Genomic DNA, 25,980 nt, shown 5'->3' with positions numbered 1-25,980 from the left:
GTGTACCACCCACGCAGCAATTCATATGGTAATATCTGACCAGTAACATTTGGGTATGAAGGACACCCATGCATTTCTGAAATGGGCCCAAGGTACAGAGATGCGAAATAGTGGTTATTTTTATAACTCTGAATATGATGTATGTTATACTTTTACAGTTAACTTTAGCCGAATAAAGGTATTTTTGATGGTTGATGAAGTCTGAATATGGGTTTATCATTACTATCATATGATTTAGAGAATATTTCGTAAAATGGAGAGAAATTCTATTGCTGTTAACAAATGTACTATTATCCTGTCTCACCACAGTTCTCCCTATAAAATTAGAACCCCACTTGTGAGACTGGGGCCTACCTCATGCGACAGGAAAAGACCCAAAATGTAATATGAATACATCAAGTTTTCACCTTGAAAATCGACTCATTCTGGCAAGGCGGGTAGGGGCAGTATTTGAGCCTGGCTCAGCTGCCACCAAAGGAAATCTACCAATCTCAAATATCCCAGGGTGTCCAGGGTAGTGTGACCTGTGTGATTCAAGTGATCTTTTATTGCCCAGAACGTCCTGCAAACATCAAACATGGACTAAAACCGCATAATTCCTCACATTTCTTTGAGAAAACGTCCCAAAACCTGCATGGATCCTCAAACCTCCCACCTCCCAGCATTGCCTCACTTCTCCTGTTAAAAAAGATACCCCGCTTTCATAACAGGCCATATTGCCAATGACAAGAAAGGCCTCAAAACACCACATGGTATCGTCAAGTTTTCACCTTGAAAATTGACCCATTCTGTCAAAATCTACCAAACCCAGACATTTCTGAAAACTAGATGCCCAGGGGAGAACTGGGTGGTTGTGGGGCTTGTCTGGATCCGACAACAGTAATACCATGCAAAGGTGAAATTTAGGCTACAACCATGCATTTTCCTCACATTTCTGTACTGAAAATGTATTTCGGAATCTGCAGGGATTCACACAATTCCTGCCATCCTGTGTTCTCAAACTTCTCCTGCTAAAAACCTTACCCCACTTGTGGGATTTGACCTATAACCTGTGACAAGAATGGACAATGTGAAGACCATAATGACATTATTATATTATTATTATTGTGAGTTTTATATAGCGCCTGGTTACCAGTAGGCATCCCAGCGCTCACCAGAGAAAAAACACTACCACACTGAAGCAGGCGTTAAGCAGAGAACAAAAAAGTTTTTAAAAGTTTGCGGAACCGAAAGAGGCTGGCTTCCGAGCGTAAGTGCAGTGGCTTCTTATGGCCACAGTTTTCATCTGTTCCTTTTTCATGCAAAGGATCCAGCTATAAAAATGGGATACAGTTTTTATCAGGGGAAAACATATAAGGATCCACGCAAAATACACCCCCATGGAATCGCCTGGATTCTCTAGGTTTCCGAAATGGCCACGTTTCGTAGGGTTCGTAGGGTTCGGAGCTCGAATAGTGCAGCCAAGTAACATAGTAGGTGAGAGGAAATCAGAATGTACCCTTTTTATCTCGATCCATATATCAAAACTGCCCTCAAAAGAATCCTAAGTTTCTTTTGATTGTCATGGGATCGGTATGCCCTAGTTTTCATGGGGACAGAAAGACTTAAGCGGTAGGGGTACGGGCTAAAGTCAGGGTGGACTGCCTCACCCCATTCTTTCTTTTTTTAAATATCCCTGGCATCCAGTGGGCTTTCTGTCCCCTCCTATGGGGCAGATTGGGGTAAATCCTCTAGTCTTACACCCTGATGCAGAAGGATTTTGGGGTAGATTGCACCTGAAGGCTTCACTAAGATGTTGGCAGTAGCTGCGGCCCATCTCAGGAGGTCAAGTATCTGTTTATTCTTGTCCCTGGCTGACTGGTTGATCATAACCAGTTGGCCACAGTGGCTGTCACACCACCTGCAAGCACCAACCTCACGGCTGTTCCACTTGTGCTTTTCCATGCCCAAGTATTACCTAAATCCCTCTCCTGTTATAGGGAGAGAACTGGATATATAACATTGGACTGGGCTCTCTCTCCTCCACAAAGCATACAGAACATTCAGGATATAATTCTGATCTTTTGCAAAGACAATTCCAGTCCTGATGAATCTCCGCCTGCTAGATCTGCTGTCTTTCTTCATCCTCATAGTCATGCCCACATGCTAGCACATGAGGGCTTTCCAGTGGTGTATCCTTTGGCTGTGGTTACCACACGAGAGAGATCAGTCAGATACCATTGTTATCTCCCTGGACACTGCGGTGGACATGACTTGGTAGTCTGTGGAGAAGTACTTGTCCCAAGGGATGTCCTTCTACCGTCCACCAGCTGTTACAGGATGCTCCTTTCAGAGTGATAGTCGCGCTTTATAAATGCCCAAATCAAATTAAATCAAATCAGTGTAGTGACAAATACATCCATACTTGGGTGAGGTGCCCAGCTGGAGGAACTGAAGGTCTCCGGAAGAGCCGGTTCTGCATGTCATTCTGCTCAAGCTGCGATCACTTTGGCTGGCGCTCAAAGCCTTTCTCCCTTTGTGGACAGTCAGTCTAGATCTTGATATACTGTACCATTACAATGTGGTACATCATCAAGCAGGGACAAATGAGGTATCAGCTTCTCAGTGGGGAAGCATTGAGGCTCTGGCTTGGGCATACCAGGGTCTGGTTTGGCCACTCCCCGACCACATAGTCTGCTCTTTGAAATCAAGGGTCAACATCCTCAGTCAGCATCATCTTGGCGAGCACGTGGCATCTCCATCCAGCGGTGGTTCGGAAACCCCTCATGAAGATCAGTTTAATAACTTGCAGCCATGCCCATTGCCTTCAGTTCTATGCCCTCTACGTTCCTCTTCATTGCCCCTTACTGACCGAGAAGGGTGTGGTATGCAGACCTTCTGCATCTATTCGTGTGCCTCCCACTCCATCTTCCTCCCAGGACGGACATTCTCTACAAATTAATTGGAAGTCAGGTTCTACACCTAACATAACCTCCAGAACCTCTGCTTTCGTGCCTGGAGATTTAGCAGGGTGCACATAAGCCCTTTCCAATTGCCTATGGAGGTAGTTGTTGTCACTGTTTCATCCTGTTGCACTTCCACTTAGACATTCTACTCTGGAAGGTGGAATATGTTTATCTCTCGGTGTGCACAACACCGCGTGGAGCCCTTGTCGGCTTTCACCAGAAATTTTCCAGTTTGCGCCCTCATGGACCCAGTAGAGCTTTACGGATTGCATCGTCTAAGGACCCATTGGGGCCGTGTCAGTATTCCTCTGCCTTCCTGACCAGTCATCCTGTGCAAGTCGCCAATAATAACAAAACAACAACAAAAAAACTTACCTCCTGGGCGGCCACCTATGCAGCATTGTGATTGGTCTGAGCGCCATGACACATCGCTCAGCCAGGGGTTGGAGTGGTGGGCATGTTCTCCATGCAGGCTGTAATTCAGCGTGCATGGATAACAGGGAACTACGCATGACTGTTTTGGGCAGCCTGAGAGGGCCGACCAAACAGTCACTTAGGGGGTTGTACCCTCCTCCCATGCTCTTCAGCCCGCCCCCTCACGCCAGCTGCTGCAGTGAACTGCTGAATCGTTCACCATGATAAAGACTGTTGTGAGAGTGAGCAGGTGCAGCGAGCAGCTGTGCAAGTGTTTGAATGGGGTACACATAGGGAAAGTCAGGACCAACTTGAGAACCAACTACGACAGTACATTGGTTTGGGAGGGAACTTGTGCATCAAACCTTTTTTTAAATGCATCACAATAGGTGATTTAATCATGAAAAGTTGGTCCAGCTAACAAAACAGTGCTGCAAGGGCTGACAAATAACCGGTAAGAGTGCCCAGAGCAATACCTAGCTGTGCCAAAGACCAAACAAACAGCAATACATCCAACAAATTGGCTTGTATGGGATCTGTGTAGCACACTTCACACCAGGTTGCAAATTTGTCCCACGCCCGACATAAATGTACTTTATAAAGGGTTGCCATGTAGCAAGGATTATATGCATAACCTCAGAAGGGAGATTGAACGCAGTGAACTGCATCGCTCAATCTCCATGCATAGAGGTGTAGATTGTGCTGGCCAGGGTCCCGTGTAGAAGATTCACCTGAAGCAAAAGCCTGATTGGGGTACAGATGCACATGCCCAGAAAGTCTGGGTACCACACACTCTTGGACTAATCTGGAGCCGATAGGATGACTTGGGCCCGGTGCCTCTTAATCTTTTTTAGAACTCGGGGCAGGAGAGCCAGTGGTGGAGAGTAGTACAGGAGTTCCATGCTCCAGCCTGATTGCATATCCTAGAGAGCGCTTTCTTGGAAGCGCCAACATACAAACATTGGGACATTACATATTCTTGACAGTGGCAAAAAAAATCAAGCTAGGGTTCTCGCCACTGTCCAAATGAACTTTGTGCCACCTTCGGGTGTATCCACCATTTGTGATCCGGAACAGCGCTGGCTGAGCTTGTCTGCTCTGGCGTTCAAACATTCGCCAGGTGGTTCATGATCAGGGAAATGGCCTGACACTACAGCCAACTCCAGAACCACAAAGCCTCAGCACAGTAAAGGATGTGCTTTCTTTTGGAGCAGATTCAAGAAGCACCACCAGGCCAATCTCTATGGAGGTATCCAGTCCACTGGAAGAGGTGGGGATTTAGCTATAATTTTTAAAGATCATTTTGTTGCCTGTCTTCTACTGACGGGTTACCAGACTGCGAAAGCATGAACTTTTCTTTAGAATTTTCTCCTATCAGTACCTTCTCTGGTTTACTGCTCTACCGCCCCCCAGGACCCATAGGACAATTTCTTAGCGCACTTCCTACTCTCGTTGGTAATTTAGCACTAACCCAGCTAACTTCACAATACTGGGGGATCTTAATATCCACTTGGATGACCCCTCCAACCATCTGACCAATGAGTTATTAACAAGCCTCTCGGCACTTCAAATTAAGCAGAAAGGCTTCGCCCCCACGCATATCAAGGGCTAGCTCCTTGATCCTGTGTTCAGTAATGACCAGAATCTCTCGGTAGGCACTCCCATCCCCCTCCCCTGGACTGACCACTCATTAATTCCTCTGGTCTGGGAGACTGTAGCCTCCATTCCCCCTCAGAGCGCCACTTTGACGTTAGAAAGGAAATGGACGAATCTCTCCATCAGCCAATGGTCCACAGTTTTGGATGCCACTACACCTTCTTCTGACCCTAATCCTGAGAGGGAAAATAATAACTTCAATCTTTGGATCCAAAGCTCACTGGACTCATTACTTCCCAAAAGACCTTCCTACAAGAGATCTAAACAAAAATCGGCACCATGTTTTTTCCCTCAAATTAAGGGAGCTTAAACAAACTTGCAGAAATTTTGAAAGGAGATGGAGACCGAGAGAGGCAATTAGGAGTTATAAGGCAGAAATCAAAATCGCCCAAACCTCCTTCTATGAGGAGAGGATTAGTGCAGCTGCTAATTCACCTTTTGGTATAGCTAAATCCCTTTCCACCATGCCGCATAAACCTCCCAACATAGAGGATGCACCAGTTCGCTGTAACAACTTGGCTGAATACTTTCTTCAAAAAATTCGTCTGATATGTCAATCTTTCCCTCCCCGTCAAACTGAGCCTACAGCCCCCAGCACTGGAAGTTTACTCCCCGAACTACAGTGCTCTTTAGCGGAGTTTCCCATGTTAGATGATGTTTCCCTTGATACACTTATTTCCAGGGTAACCTTGGGCTCTCCCGTGGACCCCACTCCGCAGCATCTCTCCCTAGTCACCAATGCCATTCGCCCAGTAATTTTGGACACCCTAAACGCCCCCATTACCTCTGGTACGGTACCCCTAGCCTGGAAATGTGCTCAGGTTGTAAATGTATAGGCATTTATATAGCGCACTACTTACCCATAGGGTCCCAAGGCGCTTCGACCGCTGCGAAACCCTTCCTGGCTTCCCTGAGAGATGGTCCCTTAATGGGTATCTCCAGGGTGAGACCAGGCATCCCCGGCGGTCTGGTGGGGCCGTTAGTGAAGATGAGGCAAGCTAATGCCCAGAGTTGCCGAGTGTGAACGCTGATCAGAGTGGGCACCGAGGCGAGAGAATTATCGAGTCCGCTGACCCTGGTCCAGAAACCTGCCGCGCCGGGAATCGAACCCTGGTCCCGGGCCGTCCTCTGCTCTCGGGTCTGTCGCCTCTAACCAGTGAGCCACACTACTTCACAGGTTAGAGCCCTGCTGAAAAAACCCAATCTAGTTCACTCCAGCATGGCCAACTATCGACCCATCTCTCTCCTTCCCTGGCTGAGCAAGCTGATTGAGAGACATATAAACTTGACGCTAGTACACTACTTGGAATGTAACAACCTGCTCCATGCCTCCCAAACAGGATTTTGTCCTCGGCTCGGGACAGAGATGGCCCTTCTGGCAGTAACAGTGGAGGCAAGGAGACTTCTAGACAGGGGCGGCTCAGCAGCAATCATTCTTTTAGATCTTAGTGCCGCTTTCGACACTGTTGATCATAACATCCTGCTTGAGCGACTAAAATGTTTTGGAGTGACAAACCTGGCACTTACCTGGTTCCAGTCCTTTCTAAAGGACCGGTTCTTTTAGGTCTTTGAGGGTACTGCCACATCAAACCGGTGGCCTCTTAGCTGTGGGGTTCCCCAGGGTTCCTCCCTGAGCCCCACGCTTTTTAACACCTATATGGCGCCTTTGGCAGAGATAGTCCTTCCATTCGGCATAAAGATCATCACCTACGCAGGTGATACTCAACTGGTTGTGGCATTAAACCACCCTGAGGGATCATCCTGCTCTCTAGGTACCTGCTTAGAGGCGGTAGCCGAATGGATGGAACTATCTCACGTTAAGCTAAATGGGGACAAGACCGAATTGATGTTTTTGGGCAAACCTCCATCACCCTCTTCGGCACTCATATGGCTAACCTGTCTTGGCCCTATGCCAGCCGCAAAGCAGCAGATTAAGAGCCTGGGCATGTGACTTGACAGCTCACTCTGTTTCAATCATCAAGCCACCAAGCTCTCTGCTACATGTTTTGGCCTGATGAGAATGTTAAGAAAAATCCTTCCCCTGCTTCCTTTCCAGGCGAGAAGGATTATGGTGCAAGTCCTCATACTGTCCCGCCTGGACTATTGGAATGCTCTGTATCTAGGCGCCCCTCAGACCACTATCCAGAGCTTTGCGAGAATAAACTCGGTAAAAAACATACAAGCACCCGCCCACTATACCCCCATCTGGCACTACATCGCGGCTGCCTTTCAGTACTATATATTAGCATCTCTTAATCCCCCTTGTCATTGCCTCCCTTGGTCATGTTGTATTGGCGGTAAAAATGTTACTAAACCAATCTTTATTAGTAATGCAATACATTCGAAAAAAAGTGTGCAGTTTGTTGTGTATATCATTCCATCTCATTACAGATTGTGAAGGAGTAGTTCTCAACTGTATAACCAAAAAAGTGACCATATCAGAAACAAATACTACACAAATTGTGTGAGTATGAATTTTTATGTTTGTTTGTCCTGACAAAAGCTCCATAGACCCCTCCAGGCCCAAGGAGCTGAAACATGTCGACGTATTTTTCTAATTATACTGCTAGATCCAGTAACTTGGTCTAAAAAGGAGTATTATCTACTTTTAATAATCTGTGGTTAATCAACCTATATTAAAAATCCATTGGGTTGTTTACCATTTTTACCTATTTTTTCCTTTTTTTGTACAATTTACTTTCACACTTTTTCATTCACTTTCTCTGGACGCTGCACCCTAGACCAGAGGCGCCTCGGGTTGAGGCTGGCAAAATTACTATTTCGGAGTATCCAATGATAACTGCCACAACTCTAATGTGGGGTGGATGAACAAGATATACCGCACCTTTTCTCCAGCTAATACATAGAGTTTATTGAGGTTACTCTGATTTACCCCTTGTACCAATGGTCATAAGGTGTAACTAGTGTCCGTTTCTCTAGTGATTAACTTACCACTATCCAGAAACTACAAGTGATCCAGAACTGTGCGGTCCGCCAACTTCTCCAGATTCCTCGGAGACAATCAGCGAAACCTGCACTGAGGAATCTTCACTGGCTCCCAATTCAGGCCAGGATATAATTTAAGGCCACGTGCCTGGCTCATAGAGCCATTTGGAAATCTGGCCCAGCTATCATCCACTCCCTGGTCACCCTATACCAACCTCCCAGGAGTCTTCGTTCTAGTTCCGCCTTCCTCGCATCCACAAGGGAAGTACGTAGATCTAGATGGGGTGGACGTTCTTTCTCCCTGAATGCTTCAAACTTCTGTAATTCTCTCCCACTACTCTTTGTAGGGAACCAAACATATAGGCCTTCCGTAAACTTCTTAAAACCCATCTTTTTAGTACTATGCACTAACATGATGTGCTCTGTGCTTGCCGGTCCATAAGCGCTACGAGGCCTCGGGGTAGATGCGCGCTATAGAAATGTAATCTCATTCATTCACTAGACTCCAGTAAGTCCATGTAAATGGCATCATCTTAATCATAGCGTGGAGGTAAATCATCTCCATCATCTCAATTGCCATCATCTGGATGATCAAAGCCAGAACCAAAAAGGGGAAGAAGCCTCTGAGAAAGGCCTTGTGGGAGAGGACGTGTTTTTATCAGGATCAGAGCAAACTAGGCCCAGGTGTGCAGAAGTGAAAACAAGGTGCAACCTCGACTGAGTTTGAAGTGGATTCAGCTTGAGGTTGGACACCAGAGTCAGCAGGGGCTTGATCTATGGTATCCCCGGCGTTGGTGGCAACAGAATCAGGGCAGATTTTGCATCAGCATTGTAAGTATGCACCAAAGTCAGTGCAGAACCTGAGGCAGGTTTAAGGGGCACAGACAGTGTTGATGACATATCCTCTGCAGTAACCACGACTGGAGGCCCATGTGGTTCCCTGGGGCCAGAGAAAGCTGGTGAAGTTCCAAATATATGCAGCATGGCCTCCTTAAAGATCTCGATCAGCTGCAGCATTGCTGATGGCCTGGCCAATTCAGGGCATACTCCGACCACTTGAGAAATCCGCTGTATGATCAGTGATTGGGTGTGAGGTTGGTTGGCACACTGACGCCCTCCTGACTTATCTTTACATAGAGAATGGCTGGATGGGATTGAGTCCTGCTTCGACTTCTTATGCTTCTTCTTGGACTTAGCAAATGATTTGGACGAGAACCTGTCACAGGAGCTGCCTCAAGTGTTGTGACCAGTCCACGCTCTCGACTTGGAGCAGGAGCAAGACTTGCACGAGGTCCCTGATTTAAAGAATTGCACAAGGTCTCTGATTTCTTTTGGTGTTGGGCAACGTAGGGCTTCACTTCATGGTACTGAGTCTCCTTCAGGTGGATGACTTCGCATTGTTTGCACAGGTTGGAGTTGTGCCTCGATCCCAAAATGCAGAGGCGAACCTCTTGCGGGTCATCACCTACATCTGTTTCTGACAGTAACTGCAGAGTTTGAACTCTTTACTCTACGGTCTGACATTGTTCCCTTGTACACTAGAAAGAATTTTGAAAGAATTTATCGATTGACGAAAGGGTGGAGAGCTTCTAACCAACGTATGACGGTGCAGAAAGAAAGTAACTGACTTAAGTCGGCAGGGGTACCTCTTAAATGTGGCTCTGCTCCATCACTTCCAGGGCAGAGTGAGGCTAATGTGTAGCTGCACGACCCCACCTAGAGGCGCGCGGGAGCACCGCCTTGAAAACCCCCGACACCTGGAAAATATTCTAAAGGTGAGGAATCTGCATTTAGATTAAGTAGTCTCCAGAAAGAGGTTAGCAAAGGTAAGTAACTTGCTCATTTGGATCATTAGCTGGCAAAGGAGGAGTCTCATTGGAGATACCCTGGACACAATTGACAAGAGAACTTTTCCTCTACCTCAGAGGATCTCAGAAATTCAGAATATGATTCTGATGTTTCAGGATCCAAATACCATCCCAGTCCTGCTGGTTTATCACCTGTTGCGTTTGATGGCCTCATACATCCTGTTGTTGATGTGCTCGAGGTGGTGGATGAGGCCTTTCAGTGATGCCTCAGGAGGCAGTGCCACCATCATAAAGGGAGGCTCGCTCTGTTTCTCTCTCTCTTTTGTGTTGAGATTTGTCAATCTTTCCTACTTGACCTACATTGGGAGATGTAACCCTCCAACCTCACAGTACTCATCCTTTCACTCCTCTGCAATTGGATGCCACCTGTGTTATTGGGCTGGGTTACTAATCTGGGCGAGTTGACAGTGCCAGGCCTTTGGTCCCAGTCAGAACAAAGTGTACATGCATGTACATTGTTGTACTTTAGTTGAGGGCAGTCCCTTTAGCTCCGAAGACCTTTCTTTTCTTTATCTCTGGTAGTATTTTTTTATTTTTTTCACTTAAGGCTTCTCATGTAGTTCGAACTAAACCTTGTCGTTTGGGGACTCAGATTATTTTGGTCAACAATACCATCCATTGCATCAACCAAAAGGGAAGAGTGGGTGATTGTCCCTGTCCCTGTGCCATGAGGCCTTGTGCTTTTGGCAGTGGGCTCTTCAATGGGGCATTTTGTTATTTCCATCTTGTCTGCTGAGCGCTCTGAATGTGTACACAGGTGCCTTGGACCATACACCTGTGGAGAATCATGAATGGGAGCTCCATAAAAAAAAAAAAAGCGGAAATGGTCTTTACCCTACTGGAATGTCCATATGTCCACGCAAAGACCTCTTTACACGACTCTGAACACGAAACCCCAGCTATCAAGCCAGTCGTGGTTGGGGGGGGGGGGGTAGGGGGGGGGGGGGTGCATTTGTTGTTCATTGCATATATTTTCCAAACATTTTTGCAGGGGGCTTAGACACAGGGTGACACATACTTCACTAGGGCGTTGCTACCTGATTTCCTTGGTTAGTCGCACTGGTATTTCCCACTACATGACCATTACTACTTTGGGATTCTGCCATAAGGTGAGGAATCTGTAGGAACAAGTAGCCAGCAGAAGAAAAAGTTGCTTACCTTTGATATTGCAATTATTGGTGGATTTTAAACTGTATTTTATTAGTTTTCCATATTAAAAAAAACAAAATAACAAGCAGTGCAAAAGACCCAATTACTGGTGTTCCAGGTCACATTGAAGTATTGCATCAGTCTCCAATGATGAGTTTCTTTAAACATGGCAAGGCAGCATAGCATGAGGAATACCGCACAACATAGTCCAAGTCACCAAGCTAGTCTAGTGCATTTAAATCCTAGCCACACTTGGCTGCCACAACTCCTGTACAAATTGATACATACTCGCAACCGTCACTCCTCATCTCCAGAGTCAGGGTCAGAGTCCTCACCACCATTAAGTTTGTCTGGCAGTGGCCCTCAAGCCATAACATCATCAGCAGCTTTTTCATCAGCGTGAGAAGCGCAGGTGATGTTCTTCCGTCACCCCTCACTCAAGCACATCTTCAAGTCAGAATGACACCTGCGGTGCTCGGGATCCTAACCACCCAGTGTCCAGCCGCCGCTTAGCCAGGAAGAGTGCAAGATGGGAAATCTTATATGGAATCTTTCGCCCCTTGGGCCTCGCCACTATACCAAGCAGACAGCCCCAGGAGAAGGTCCAAGGTACTTTACTGTTGTTCTTCTATCATTAAGCTTCATTCGGTTCTTCTCCTCACACCTTGGTTGGTTGTGGAAAAATATAAGGAACTGAATTCCAGAGCACCAGGTGGCGTCATATATAGCTGATGACGTCATATCAAGTAGTGTATCATTTTGGCCACTCTGCGATCAGGAATTTTTCTGAGTCATTGGACAAATACATTTTTACATTAACTTCAGGAATATGTCTTGGCCTATGCTGACTAAGGATTGCAAGTTACAATCAGATTCCTAGGTCTAACCACCAGCTTTGCTATAGAACTAATGTGGTCATACTTTGTTGGTTAGGGTAAACGACGAGTAATTTGGAAAGTAAAGTTGGACATATTTCTGTCTTACAGATCAAATTAAAGTTCGGGACATTAGGGCTCTACACTTAATATTTTGAATGCTATGGTAGTAACATGGGGCCTGATTTGTAAAAATGTACTATTACGATTTCTAAATAATGAGTAATACTGAATCGCTATTTAGAAATCACAACATTTTATTTCCTATTAGATCAGTGTCTTAAATAGCACTTTCTTAGGAATTGCTATTTAAAAATGTCGAAACGCAATTTAGGAGGTAGTATCATTTGCAAATAGCAGATGTCTGTGTCTGATATTTATGACGTCACAGAATCTATAAAAAGACTCTGGAGCAGTGCATTAGGCCACATGGGAGAAGTTTTGTCAGAGGAAAGGGGAAAATTCATTTCCATCCACCCCCATCCTGCATCATGCCAAATTCTCAGGCTCAAGGAAGTAGGAAGAACAAAAGAAAATTTAGCAACCAGGAACTTGAAATTTTGACGGAAGAATGTGTCACTGAAAATGCTAAACTTTTAAGCAAGTCACCTTTTGGCAACTGTTTGAGAGGTGTGTAATGTCAGTTCAACGTGCCCTGCCCTCTGCTCCCATAGTTGATTCTTTTCCTGGTTTTGTTGGTGAAAGGGTTGGATTTTCATCTTCGTCAAAACGGTCATCCTAAGGTTCAAGTGGTAGCCCCTTTATTATTGCCGTGCTCTGCAGCATTGCCCAGGTAGGTATCATTTAATAGCTTGCTTCAGGTGTGTACTCCAATGCTCCTCCACTATTCGGAAGGCAACAAAACCTTCGCCTTCAGAAGTCCGACCACTGATCTTGTTTCCTTACGGGCAAATTTGCATCAGTTTTCCCTTGCAGTGCTTGCATTTAGTTAAGAGGTCATAACCCATAGACGAATTACATGCGCGCTGCTGCCTACATTCAGAGAAGAAAGATCTTTACACTTTAAGAACATATAATGCGTACTTTATGGAAAGGTTCAATTACCAAGACCCTTTCCAATAAGATTCCCCTCCCCAAACTCTCCTCTTGCCAGCTGGGTGTAAAGACCTGAATGACGCAACATGAGGCAGCGATATGTAGTTCCTGGGTATTTTGCTACCAAATCTGTAATAATACAAGCAGCATTGCAAGTTATATGAATATTTAGTGAACAGTGTTTTTTTTCGATTTCGATACAAATACTCTGTCGCTGAAGGAGGGCTTCTTTGAATATAAGTGGCACCCATACATCCTATTACATGCAGAAACTGAGCCTTGGCATAAAAATCAACCTTAGTGGCATTCATTTCTGACGGGCTGCTTGGAGAAGGAATATGCAAATGTATTTGAGATAACAGGCCATTTAGAAAATAAGCACAAATCCTTGAAAGGCTACTTTGCGATAAAGCGACTGCCACTATCCCCTTGTAGCTGCCTGAGGCTAGAAGGAGGAGGGAACAAAGCACCTGCATGTATGTGACTAGTGCCTGGGTACCCCATGTGTGCCTTCCTAAAATTGGATTACATTCAACCGTTGCCCTAAGTCTTCAAAACCGCAAAAACAACCAAGAAGCCTAGAAGAGTCATAATAGAAATGCAGCTCAAGGCAGGATCTGTACACACCACACAAACCATTCTAAAGCACCACTGCTTCTACTGGAGGAGAAAGCCTCGACCATACCTCAAGCTTCAGCCCCTCCCGCCTGCAGAGGTGCAGCTGGACAAAAAGAATGAACAGGCACTGGGGAAGGTTGTTGACTAGCCGTTCAACCTGAACAGGCCTTCAGGGCCCAACACAGTGGATAGGCGAGGAACTTCCAACACAAGAATGGTCCGAAAGAACAACAGCCTCAGCAAAAAGATATAAGACTGTAACAGGAGGTACTGTAGCAGGAAACAGACCACAGTTACCACCTCACGAAGGCCAATCAACACAGGGCCAGCCGAATTCAGAAAAGGAGCATCTGACTTGGAAAGGGGCGAGATGCCAGTTGAATCAACACTACCAGAGACAATGCAACCAAACAATCACCGTGGGAGCTTCCCTCAAATCATTACAGGACCAAGAAAGCTGACACCCTGGTCAAGACAACTGCCAAGTGAAGAGAGACACAGCTCCATGAGCAGAAACAGTCCTATGAGCGAACCAGCAGTCTAGACAGCCACCAGAGAAGGTTGAGAATCATTGTACAAGGACCTCATCCAAGACAGGACCTTACCTACCCCTACAACAATGAGGGAGTGAAAGCAGGTTGCCGTAGAAAGTGAATCACAGCTTCCTAAATAAGTTAGCGATCAGCAAAAAATGACAGATTATGTCCCTCTGAAAGAGACTGCATCGAGAGCACCGATCAGTGCTGAAAACAGCTCACAACTGTTGAAGTTATCTAGCGACTGCAATGCGCTCTGTAATACAAAAGGAGCAGGTAAAGAAAACAAGGTTTGTTGTCGAATTGCTCAGAAGAAGAATTTGCTCAGGCAAGTTCTCCACAGTAATCATTTATATAAAGATCCAGTCACTTGCTTCAGTCAAGTTTCAAACCTTGTCCACCTCTAGGGGATCAAGTCCATTACTCCCCTTAACATAATCCCATGGAGCACCCTGAATCACCTCCATGCCTAGCAGACATGGTTCCTAGGAGGGTGAAGATGGAGGCCGAAGTCAAGCAGAAGCACGAAATGCATTGAACTATGGACACCTTCAGAAAGTATGAAACTGAAATTCGATGTATGTGAGTAGAGACTTGCTTAACCTTTGTGTGGGTTCTGTTGGAATTACTCCCATTTTGAGACGAGGGAATTTCTCTGTTGAGACTGGTTTACCACTCTTAAATACCTCATCCCAGTCACCGGATGCTGCTACTATTTGATTGACTTATCAATTCATACGTGCTGTGTATGGGACTTCCTCATCCTGGTAAGATATGAAATGTGTGCAGTCGCTTTGCTAGGTGTCTGAACATGTTTAACACGTTCTGGATTGATGTGTTAATTTTTTTTTATGTTATGCAGATTTTGGATCAACATGTCCAAATAATTGACTTCATGTGTGTCTGGTGCTATATTTGTTAATAGGTGTTCTTCATGCATTGATGGCTTTTAAAGATTCTCGGTGTTTATGGCAAGTGTTTTTGTTTCCCCCCCAGGGTGCTGAAGGAGGCGCACTCTGCTTTCAATCCTGAAGCTGTGGTTCTGCAGCTGGGAGCGGACACCATAGCTGGCGACCCCATGTGTTCATTTAACATGACAGCCGAGGGCCTTGGCAACTGTCTAAAGTATGTTCTTCAGTGGCGGCTGCCTACTCTTATCCTGGGAGGAGGTGAGTACATGGATGAAGTCGGAGACTGGACAGTGAATCCGCTCAGTTTGTGTTTTTTAAACTCACCGAGTCTAGGGGCTGTGAAATATGCATCCATACTTGCACGTTCAGCTGTTTCATCATGTCTTTTGCGCAGTAACCTACTGAAATGCGAAAGTGTTGGTAGCATGCTTGTGAAAGGAGGAAAGACATCTAAGGAAGCTCATTTGTCTAGTATTCATGATCAGAAATGCCTTCATGATATAGAACCTTTGTCTTCCATGAGCAACTCTGCGTAAAATACAAACTTAGGAAAGTTTAAACAGATGTGCTGTAGTTCTGCAAAGTATTACACAATCAGACCGGTCTGGCCTCACACTCATAAATGAAACAAGCTTTGTCTCACCTACTAGATGTGACCTATTTGCTTTGCCAATATTTAGTTATGGTGTACATCAGATTGGCTGAAAGTTAAACAAATAAATTAAAATAAGACACAGCCGGCCATGTCATATCGCTTTTTTTTTTTTTGCTGGTGAGAAGGTGGTTAGAGTGGGTTATAACATGAAGGCTAGGAAGAGACAAGGCAGATGATTGGAGGAAGCCCCACAGACACAGAGGGTATAGGGGGAAAAAGTGCTACGAAGTAGCCACGTGATTGCATTTTTTTTGTTCTGTTGGGCAGGTGGGGGCAAGCAACAACACAGGAATGGGACAAGCAACACCACGGGATGGAGGAAAGGCAGATGGGGCACGCAACAAATTGTTTGGTGAAGGCAACAACAAGGACGAAGGAGGGGCGGTGGAGAAAGCAACAACATGGACGAGGGTGAGGGAGAAGTACATGAGGGAGCCAGTTCAAAAAGACCAATCTGGTACAGTGCTTAAACACAACGAAAAAAAGTAGTGCCTAATAAAACAGAAAGGTGGCGAGAGACAAACACAGAATAGAGGAAGGAACCCTCCTGCAGCTGACCAATAAGAAACAAGCAAAGGAGAGTGACAGTGAAGCCAACCATTGGAAAGCAATAGCGAACTCTCATCCCACTGATAGAATAGAAATGTTCACAAAGAGACAGCGCATGGGCTGTCGAGGCAAGACCTAAAATGTGATCGCTCAGTCATCATAAAAGACTGCATATCTTTAAAATTACTAATTGTAGATATAATTAAGAAGAATGCATAATTGCTTCAGTTGTATCTTTTTTCTAAAGAGGACTGCTTGGTTTTTCTTTGAGCAAGGCGTGGAACGGTTCAGTAACTGATTGATATATTGGAGAACAGTTTTGTAATTTGTCCAGTACTGGTAAATTGCAGAAAGCACCTCACCATGTGCGCCAGAGGCATCTTTGAGTGTCCTCTTCACTTTAGACACGATAATACATTCTTACGCAGCCCCATTGTCTAGAAAATAATCCAAGTTTCCATCTATATATATATATATATATGCCTTACATTAGTGTTCATAGGGCCTGGCCTGCCTTCCCTCTCATATATTTTTAGGGCTCGCGCTTTGCGTTGCACTGCGCAGCAGTGCTCGTGCAGCGCAAGTCCTTTAGTAGGTGAAAAACGGGGTTTGGAAGCTGGCCTAGGAATCGCACACGCTAGTGCATGTGCTTTTCCTTTTGTGGGCAGCTATTGGCCTTCACGCGCATCTTTTAAAGGAAGACTGCACGCAATAGGCCACAGGCGGGCGCATTGGTCAGCCCATGGCCTATTGGTGTCTATTACGTGCTTGGTGCGCGTAATAGACACCAATAGGTCAAGGCTCGCAGTGGCGCGCACGCACCACTCACGGGCTTTTTCTTTTTTTCAATCGGAAGTGAAAGCGAACGCTTTCCCTGACGCTTGTTTGTCTCACAGGGTAATTACCAGGGGAGGCAGCACAGACCGGCACAGCGGGGAAACTGCTAGTCTACTCTTGTGCTGGCGGTGCTCTCCCCCACCTCCAGTGCTGTCTATTCCCCTTCCGGGCCCGTCATAACTGTACCGGTCTGTCGCCCACCCCCTACCTCTCTCCCCTGGCAGCCCCTTTCTATTTCTGCCCTGCCTGCTGCCTTTTCCGCTTAGGTCCCATCTATCTCACCCATGAGTGCCCTGTACGCATCCCCACCTCCCACATCAACCTCCCCTCCTCAATTTTGCCCATCGATCCACCATTCCTCACAGTTGTGCGCTGGCTGCCCCTCACAGGACCCCCACCCCTCTCAGCCTCCTTCCTTTTGTGCTCTCCCTGTTGCTGTTCTCTCTTTTTACCTGCCTCCCCTTCAGTCCTTAAGTATTTGCAATGCAATAAGTGTCGCATTACTAAATGTTTGAGCTATTGGCGCTCTAATTAATGCAAGGTAATTAGCTCAAACTTTAAGTAATGCATTGCAAGTGCTTGTTATAATTACACCTGCACATCATCCCTTAAGCCAGTACATCCAGACCTTTGCTCCTTTACAGCAGGAGAAAGGCTGGACAAAGTAGCAGGCAAGAGAAGACCTGTCACATTGAAGGAACAAATAGGACTGCACTATGAAATGAAAAGAATGAAAAGGCTCACTGGACAATAACGAATCTGTAATGTACTGTACCTTCAGCCCCTTACAATTCATTCGAAAGCAGGAAAAATGAAAAATATTCAAAATGTGGCAGGTTTCTTTTTACCAATAAAATTATTTGGAATACTTCACATAATTTTCCAACGTCTACATTTGCCTCATGCAACGACTAGTAGCAACCACAGTTTCCTCTACTACTCCGTGGCATTCAATTCTCATCAGTGCTTAATTTGTGAAAATAAAAAAAGGGCTGATCTCCAGTATATGTTGTAGGAAGACGAGACAGTCTGCTCGATCCTTCTGTTTCCGAAGGCCTTTGTGGAAATGAAAAAAGGACTGGTGAGCTGTGTCCCACCCCCTGCCAATTAGGGCAGCTGTATCCAGGAACCGGGCCAGTGAGGGGGCTCACAAAGTGCCCCTGTCTCCTGAGACAAATTCTGGAGGTGCCCGAAGAACCACCAGCAGAAATTAATTGTTAGCTCTCACAGTGAATCACTGAAAAGTTAAGTTAATGCTGTACTTGAACTTCATTGAAAGGATGTGACCACACGTTTCTTAAAACGTAATGGCTCCAAAACCAAACTGATGCTCTTCAGTGCCAAATGTTTCAAGAACCTTAATATCCAGGCTCTAGCACTCTTTCTAAGCCAATCTGTCATCCTAGCACTACTGTGAAAAGTCAAGGAATTACCTTCAGCTCAAAAATATTTCTGTGGCATAGACATCACACCACTAGCGCTGTTTATTTGCTTGTAAAAATGAGTCAGCTGAGCCATCCAGCCATCTATTTGAAGGATGTGTGGAAGATCTCAGTGCCAGTCCACATATCTCTATGCCTGGAATACATTCGTTATTTGTAATAAGGAGCAATAACAGCCTAATGCCATTTATAAGAATTCACTTCTTGATAAACACTCATTCCGACTCAAAAATGAATGAGGACATGGCTGACCGCCAATCAAGATGGCAGCTACCTAGGAAAGCTCTCTGATCTCCCAAGGCAAAGGCACCTAAATATCCAGTGCCATTTCCTGTCGGTCAGCTGTGCAACAAATTGCTACAGCGTTCTGTAACAGTTGAAACAGTTGTGGGTGGCAGTAGAGTGATAAGTGGCCCACCTCCCTCCCCTGGGCCGACGATTGCTGCAGTTCAGCAGGCATGAGAAGGAGCCTGCTGTAGGCCCTGTGCGGGCTGCATCTGAGGGAGTAAAGACCATGCAACAGAGATCCTGGGTCTGGCGCACTGTGAGAGGGTGAGTGAAGTGGCAGGCCTGAGGTGTGCAAGAATGAAGAGAAGGGAACGGATGGGAAGAATTTCAGCAGTAAAGTAAGATGGTCTGCCATCCTTGAGCCCACTGTGACCTCCACCTCAGCAGTTAAATACCACTGATCATCTAGGACCTAGAAGTCGAGAAGCGGTGGCCTCCTTGGGGGTACAGGGTACACAAGAAGCACTTAATGGTGTGGGACAGTTTCACCACTTTAACTGATAGGCAGTGATGATACCCTTTGTGCCAGTGCATTGAAATTGATCTGAGGACAGATTGGCTGCCCTGTTTCCACAAGAGCCTGCTGGAGCTTTGATTAACAACAGATGACAGAGGTTCATCTAGGACTCTGGGTAGTCGTGGGTTCTGATGGTGCTAACGGCAACAAACTCAACAAAACACAGTGGAAGCTAAGCTTTGTGAAATGTACATTTGCAGAGGAGATGGAGAGACTACTAACAGAAGAAGAGTTGCTGCGGAGGCCACTTCAGCCCACACGGAATGAAGTCCTGATGGTGGAACGAGATACTAAGAAAAGGTTGGGGACACTAAATATACACAGTGAATGTTGAAATTAATCTCATTCGGCAGGCTTAATGACAGATTTCGGACCACTGAACAGGCATTGATAATGCATCTGCAAAAAACAAATCATTACACACTTCCATTGGAGAACTTCACTCCGAGAAGAAAGTACTACACACAAGGCGCTGGGATGGACAACCACATCCACTGTAGGTTTACCAGAGAATAAAGAAGGTCCAAGTGCAGAACTCTTTGTGGAAAATTGGGTGACAAACTTATGCAAACCTAAGGAGCTGTCCTCCATGTTTCTCATTTGAAAGAGGTCACATAAATATTCTCTCCCTGCCAACAGTTACACTGCCAAAAGCAATAATTGCATGACTGCTTAATTTCTAAGATTCTTCAAGCTTCTAGATAACAGGGGCCTATTTACTATGAAATCAATCCCATCTTACTCATCAGAGACATCACTAAGGTGGTCCAAAAGCAGAGATGTAGCTGTGAAAAAATGTTTCTGGGCCTGGTGTTTGTACATGATGCTCTTCCCAGCATTCCAACGAGTGATGCCCGAGGGAAAGGCTTTGCATTTCACAACACCAGAAGATGCTTCGGAATGTTTTGAGGGCTGGTGTATTGCTGGAGAACGACATGGATTTTGCCATGCAGATTTGTGGTGGGGAAGGCATGGTGGGGAAGACATAGCAAGTATGAATGTGGGTGGTGTAACAGCATATTGTAAACTAACGTGGTTTTGAAACAATAAATCTGAAAAGGAGAGGAAGCCTCTTGGAATAGCTCTTCTTTTACCAATATGTTATACAAAACAAGGGAAACCCAAAGTAGCAATAGGTCTGGGACCTTGGGTGTCTTGAAACACTTCTTTTACCAATGGCACAGTTGGCAATGGTGATGCGACCGAAGCAGGATCGCTACAAGAATATATGCGGATCACTGGCAGAGTGAGCTAAACATTACGTCAGTTTTAAGGCTTCTGTTTTCGTTGACCTGAGCAGCATTGGGGTTGGCATTCAGCAGTCGCTTGAGTGTTCGTAACTGAGCACCTGGAATGTTTCATGAAAGCACAGCTGAAATATTGGAAAACCCACCTCATATTTGGTCGCATCACAGTTATTGAAAGTGAGAAATTTTAAGTATTAACCAGGTCATGACTCACTGAACCAGGGGGACCAAGAAATATGGGGGTGTAATGAGAGAAGGGGTGGACTTGAGAATCTGCCTTCTTCCAGCTTTGCAACTGGTGTACCTCTGATAGTACTGCACTTGCTTAGTCGGCAGGTTCAGGCTCACTGTGCAGTAGTGTGTGGTCTGAGGTTTTTGTAGACTCTTTTGAATGGTGTTGTAGGAAGTACAGATGGGGGCACAGTAGGGATTGGGAGCTTTAGCAGGATAATGACCAAGCAAGATTTATGCCTCAGACCATGTGCAGGAGGTCACTGAGATGCATGATGTGGAATATTAACTTCCAGGTCAGGAAGATTACATGTGGTTAGTGCAGAGGTTTGATAGGAGACATTGTTGGAAGTGACCTTTCTTCAGGAAACATGCTGTCATTTAATAGCTCAGGTTAAGCTTGAACTACTCCTCCATTCTGTATAGATGTCTGACTCACAGGGGATAGAAGTCCTGATAAGACAATCGGTGACTTTCCAGATGGAACGATGTTGGATGGATGAGAGAGGTATTCGTTATCTGGGAAGGAGAGAAGATTCTATTGATCTGTGTTTGTGTCACCGGGTCTGCAGTCCATGATTGTGGATAGGTTGGGTGCACTAATACCAGAAATCACAGAGGCTATCCTTATTTTACAGTTTGATTTCAGCATGATATGGAGGATTCCATTGATAGATCATCTTCCAAATATTTAGGTACTATGCGACCTACCAGATTAGGGGGATCATCACAAGCAATGGCCCTAGCTGATATATGGAGGATTTCACACAACTCCACCTGGCTTTCTCTTTTTGTTCCGGGGCCTGCACAGCATACTCCAGGATTTAATCTTGTTTTGCCTCAAATCTGCTTGTTCAACGATTTTATAACATGACCTTCCTGCTGCTGGGTATTTTCATTTTCCCCCCTTCTGGTAGAGTTGTCGTATCAGAAAAGAGAACTTAAAAGACATTGGAGATTAGACACCTGGGGTAGGATTCTGGATAAGGCCAATGTTTAATTTGTGAAAGAAAGAGTGCCAGTGCCCGAAGCTCTGCTCAAATCTGGCGGCTGGTGCAGTTAATCCTCGGTGCGCCACATACCAAGCGCAGTATTCTTTAATCCACCACCAGACACTCCCTGCCCCTTCTTCTCGCTCTTGCAGGGTCCTGCTTTCTTTCTTTGTGACGGTTTTGCTGTCTTTCTCTTCCTCTGATCACTGTGTTTTCCCCTCTCTTGCATTCGGTAAATATCTGATGTGGAAATATAAGTTCCGGGCCCCAAAAACAAGTGGCCTCTTTGTCTCTGTGCCTCTGTGCCCACCTCAGTAATACGCCGTGAGTTTGCATGGGTACCTAAATAAATGGGACTGGAGCAAACTATCCATTCCGTGGTTGAAGACAGTAGTCGCAGTGAAAATGATTGTTCTGTTAAGACTTTTATACCACTTCCAGTCCCAAGGAATGAGATTATCTCCCTCTAGAAAAAAATTGAACTTTTTCCATCGAATGGAAGCTGGCAAAAGAGATAGGATCTCAAGAGAAGTTCTGAGGGCAGCCAGATTAAAAGAGGGACTCCTTTTCCCAAACCAGTGGAGATGTATTACCAGGTAGCACATGTAATGCTCCTTCAAGCATGGACATCATGGGAGACAGATATAAAAAAGGTATTTACGGGTAGGGCAGTGGTGGAGCGCCCTGTTTGGGAACTATTTTGGTTTCCCAAACAAGCAAGACCACTCAGTGTGTACCTGAGTAGTATAGTTGGCACATTAATGTGCTAAAAAGGAGCCCTTGTTGCAAATATATCGCTGACTACATACCCATCTACGTTCAACTCCATCCACTGAAGCCCAGATGTAACACCTGCTGGGGAAGGCATTTCGTAGGAGGAAAGTGAGTGCTGATAGGTGACCTATTTGAAAAGAGTAATATTAAATTGTTCCAACAGTGAGATACTGATTTTAAACTCGCTGAATATGTCTGTGTAGTGCATGCACAAGTGAGGCATTGGGCTGTGCACCTATTCATAAAACCTGGAGCCACTAGGGCTCTCACGAATTTCGAGAAATATATAAAAACATGCCCGGAATCCACGAATCCAGTCACAAATATATAAAAACTATTGAAGTCAGGTTAATCAAAAGGAAAATGGGGCTACCAGAAAGTGTGGAATAAAGCCAGAAAGAGGTAAATAGAAGACAAAGTGTGAGAAGCGGTATGGGAAGGCAAATAATTAAAAAAAGCGAAAAAGCTGGCATCACGCTGATTTAAGAAAGTATACTCTGATACAAAGGGAGACTATTGGATGTGAGGGGATGCAGATGGTTCTTCACTTCACTTCACTTATGGGTGGTCATGTTTAAAATGAAGACATTTTTAATAGAAACCCTTTGGCAAGTTAAAGAGATTATAGGGGTTTCCAGTAATACACAACCGGGACAAAGAAATGGAGAGACTCCTTTCTCAAGATCAAAAACTAAATTACGTCAAAGGGGTATAAAGTATGCCCTGTTGTTTCCAGCGATAGTCCGGGTGATTAAAAATGACATGAGACATTTGTTTTGTTACCCTGCAGAAGTGTTGAATGGCTCAGTGATTAACGCGTTCTCACCTTTCGACACGAAAGAATGGCGTTTTGCTAGGAAGCCCTTATTTCGGCCAAGACCACAGAAGCGAGAGGGAGCTCTGGGTAGACCTTTAAACAGCACGCTGAGGTCGAATGAGCCAAGATTTTTACGAATGTAGAACAGTACAGGTTTTCCCAAGAGATCGGGACGGATTGCAGCCCTAAATCGACCCAAGCAGGTATGGAGCCTGGCGCAGTTGACATTGAAGATATTGTGAGTGGGGGCCCAAATGTGCCCTCTTTGATGGCTGAGACTATAATGTAACTGTATACGCCTTCTGCAGTGTTGCTGATTGGGTCTAGGAGGATGTGAGTTTTGGAGTGAGGGTCTTGGCCGTTTGTGGTAGGTAATGAGGGACAGTTTTTAGTCTGGGTCCTGGATAGGACAGGGTCTCTGCTGTTAATTGGGAGTTTTGTTGTGCTATCCCTTCCCTGTATGTAGCGCTGTTTTGGTCTACCGGAGATCCTTTTACATACACTATTAGCTTGATAGTTCTATTGGGGTAAAATTCCCATGTTTTCGTTTTGACATAAGAGAAGGAGGGGGTGCTGGCAGCCAGATGTCATAATGACTATGGATATATCTCTCCATGGGCTCAGTTGGAACTTGACTTTATTAGATGGGGTTGGTGCCTGAGAAGTGGTCCCTTAATGGCAGAAAAAGGTTGCAAGGGGTGATTGTACTCTTTTGAAAGCCATGGCCAGAATGTCTCTTCATTCGCCATGGGACCTTGATATGGATTGCATCTAAGATTCCTCTTGACATCCAACAAACATACATGGATTCTGATGGCAGATACACACTAATGTATGGTAGGCTGAAGGTTGTTCCTCTCTTCGTGGCTAGTTTGTAAGCCCCAAATACCGGGCAGATCCAGTTTCTTGAGTCTTTGACACCCTACTTATGATTAACTAGCTCAATTGCAAGGGCATATGTGGTCGAGAATATATTATGGCGGTGGGAGGCCACGTTAATGGATTCCTTCCACTGCTCTGTGGTGTGCATAGCAAAACTGTGTCATTAAAGTTTAGCTGTCTGATACGACAAGGGCAATTAATTGACCTTTGCTTAGAAATGCACCGGAGAAAGGGAATAATACTCCTATTACTCTCCTTTACAATATTTGCACACACGATTGGATATGTTTCTAGGGATGGGAAAGAGAGTGGTTGGTGATACATGTTTAATGCTTGGCTCAGTCGGAGTCTAACCATAACCCTCTGAGGTTTATATTGCAATGGGGAGAGGCCCGTCCAAGGGTTCCAGTGGGGCACTTGCAGCCTGACAGAACATATAGATTTGTGCTTTGAAAAAACATGAAGCTTCTGCCTCCAGAGTAGTAGTCAGATGGGATGCTTTTAAGGTGGTGATAAGGGGGGGTGGTATGTATTAAGACCATGTGTGGTATAAATACAACTTTGGGCAGAGAGGTAAAGAAAGGAGTTGAAAACAAGGATATGCAGTTTAGAGTGTAGGATGGTCAGTGATCAACACTCTAAAGGGGACCTCACTAATGCCCAAATGAGTTGTTCTGATCTGGTGAACGATTGAGGGGTGTTAACTACGTCATCACCAAGAGAGAGTTAGATCAAGGAGTCTGCTTGCTTGGTCAGTGCGGTCCAACATAGAAAACCGTTACGCATAAAAATCTCAAAAAAGGGTGCGGTATTGAGCTCATGAACCAAGATCAATTTAGTCTTTTCACAATATTATCGTAGGTTATAGTATCCTCTTTCACCAGTTTATAGACCCTAGATAACTGAGTGATCTAGATTCTGTCCCTCTGCAGAGGCTGTCCTCTGGTGAGGTGGCTACTATGACTCAACTGATTTCCTCAAATGAGATATGGGAAGCCATGCTTCAGTTGGCCAATGGAAAAAACATCTTAGAGTTTGATGTCCTCCCACCCGAAAGTAATGTCACATTTCAGCCGCAGCTTGTACGAGGCTGCTGCAGATGGACACCTACCCTTTGAGACTGGTTCTTTATCATTTCACTGGGGATGACACTCTCCTCACTTTTACATACATTGGGTGAGCGCACTAAGCTGACAGCGCCCTTATCGGCACAAGTCGGCACTGACAGACCCCCTATTTGTAATAGAGCCACTGAGTGTAACTATATGATAGATGTGTATAAAATATTTGCGACTACGCTGACTATCTCTTTCCTAAGTCTGCATCTGCTCCGTCCTTCAAACACACTCACGTATGGGGACGTGAACACATATTGTGGATGCCAAAGTATGTAATCAAAGCAGGAGCTTGGAGTGACGGGTCGATATCTGAGATGTGACTATCGCTCTATTGTTTAGTTATTATTTTTATTTATGCTTATTCCGTTGCTGAGTTTAGCTGTTTAACGACTCATGCATGCACGCCTCATTCTGTGAAGTCTGATGTATGTAACACATGATCTGCTGACAAAAAAAATATGTAATTGGCAATATGGACAGACGTCCTCATCGATGTAATTTATTGAGGTAACTACCCACACACTTCCTGGAAATGCATGTTTGTAATGCAGTTCATACAACAAAGAAGCAATAAGCATTGTGCGTTACTATGATGGCAAATGTGCACGCGGTATATCGAAAATGTAACCGAAAATTCAATAAACAGATGTTTGAGGG

The 25,980-nt window shown here is 45.2% G+C and overlaps 1 protein-coding gene across 2 annotated transcripts in view; it reads left to right on the top strand.

The window, feature by feature from the left end:
* HDAC8 (histone deacetylase 8) overlaps window positions 1–25,980 on the top strand; it is a 583,094-nt gene that overhangs the window by 442,269 nt on the left and 114,845 nt on the right. For both annotated transcript variants that reach the window (XR_013601699.1, XM_078663810.1), the window contains exon 8: window positions 15,060–15,232. Coding sequence is in view for 1 of the 2 variants with exons in the window: in XM_078663810.1 (XP_078519936.1) it covers window positions 15,060–15,232 (173 nt within the window). In the remaining variant the exon portion in view is untranslated. The remainder of the gene's footprint in view (window positions 1–15,059; window positions 15,233–25,980) is intronic.

The sequence above is a fragment of the Lissotriton helveticus genome, chromosome 10 (genome assembly GCF_964261635.1).
Source record: "Lissotriton helveticus chromosome 10, aLisHel1.1, whole genome shotgun sequence".
Classification (NCBI taxonomy): Eukaryota; Metazoa; Chordata; class Amphibia; order Caudata; family Salamandridae; genus Lissotriton; species Lissotriton helveticus.
This window is presented reverse-complemented; position numbering and strand designations above follow the sequence as displayed.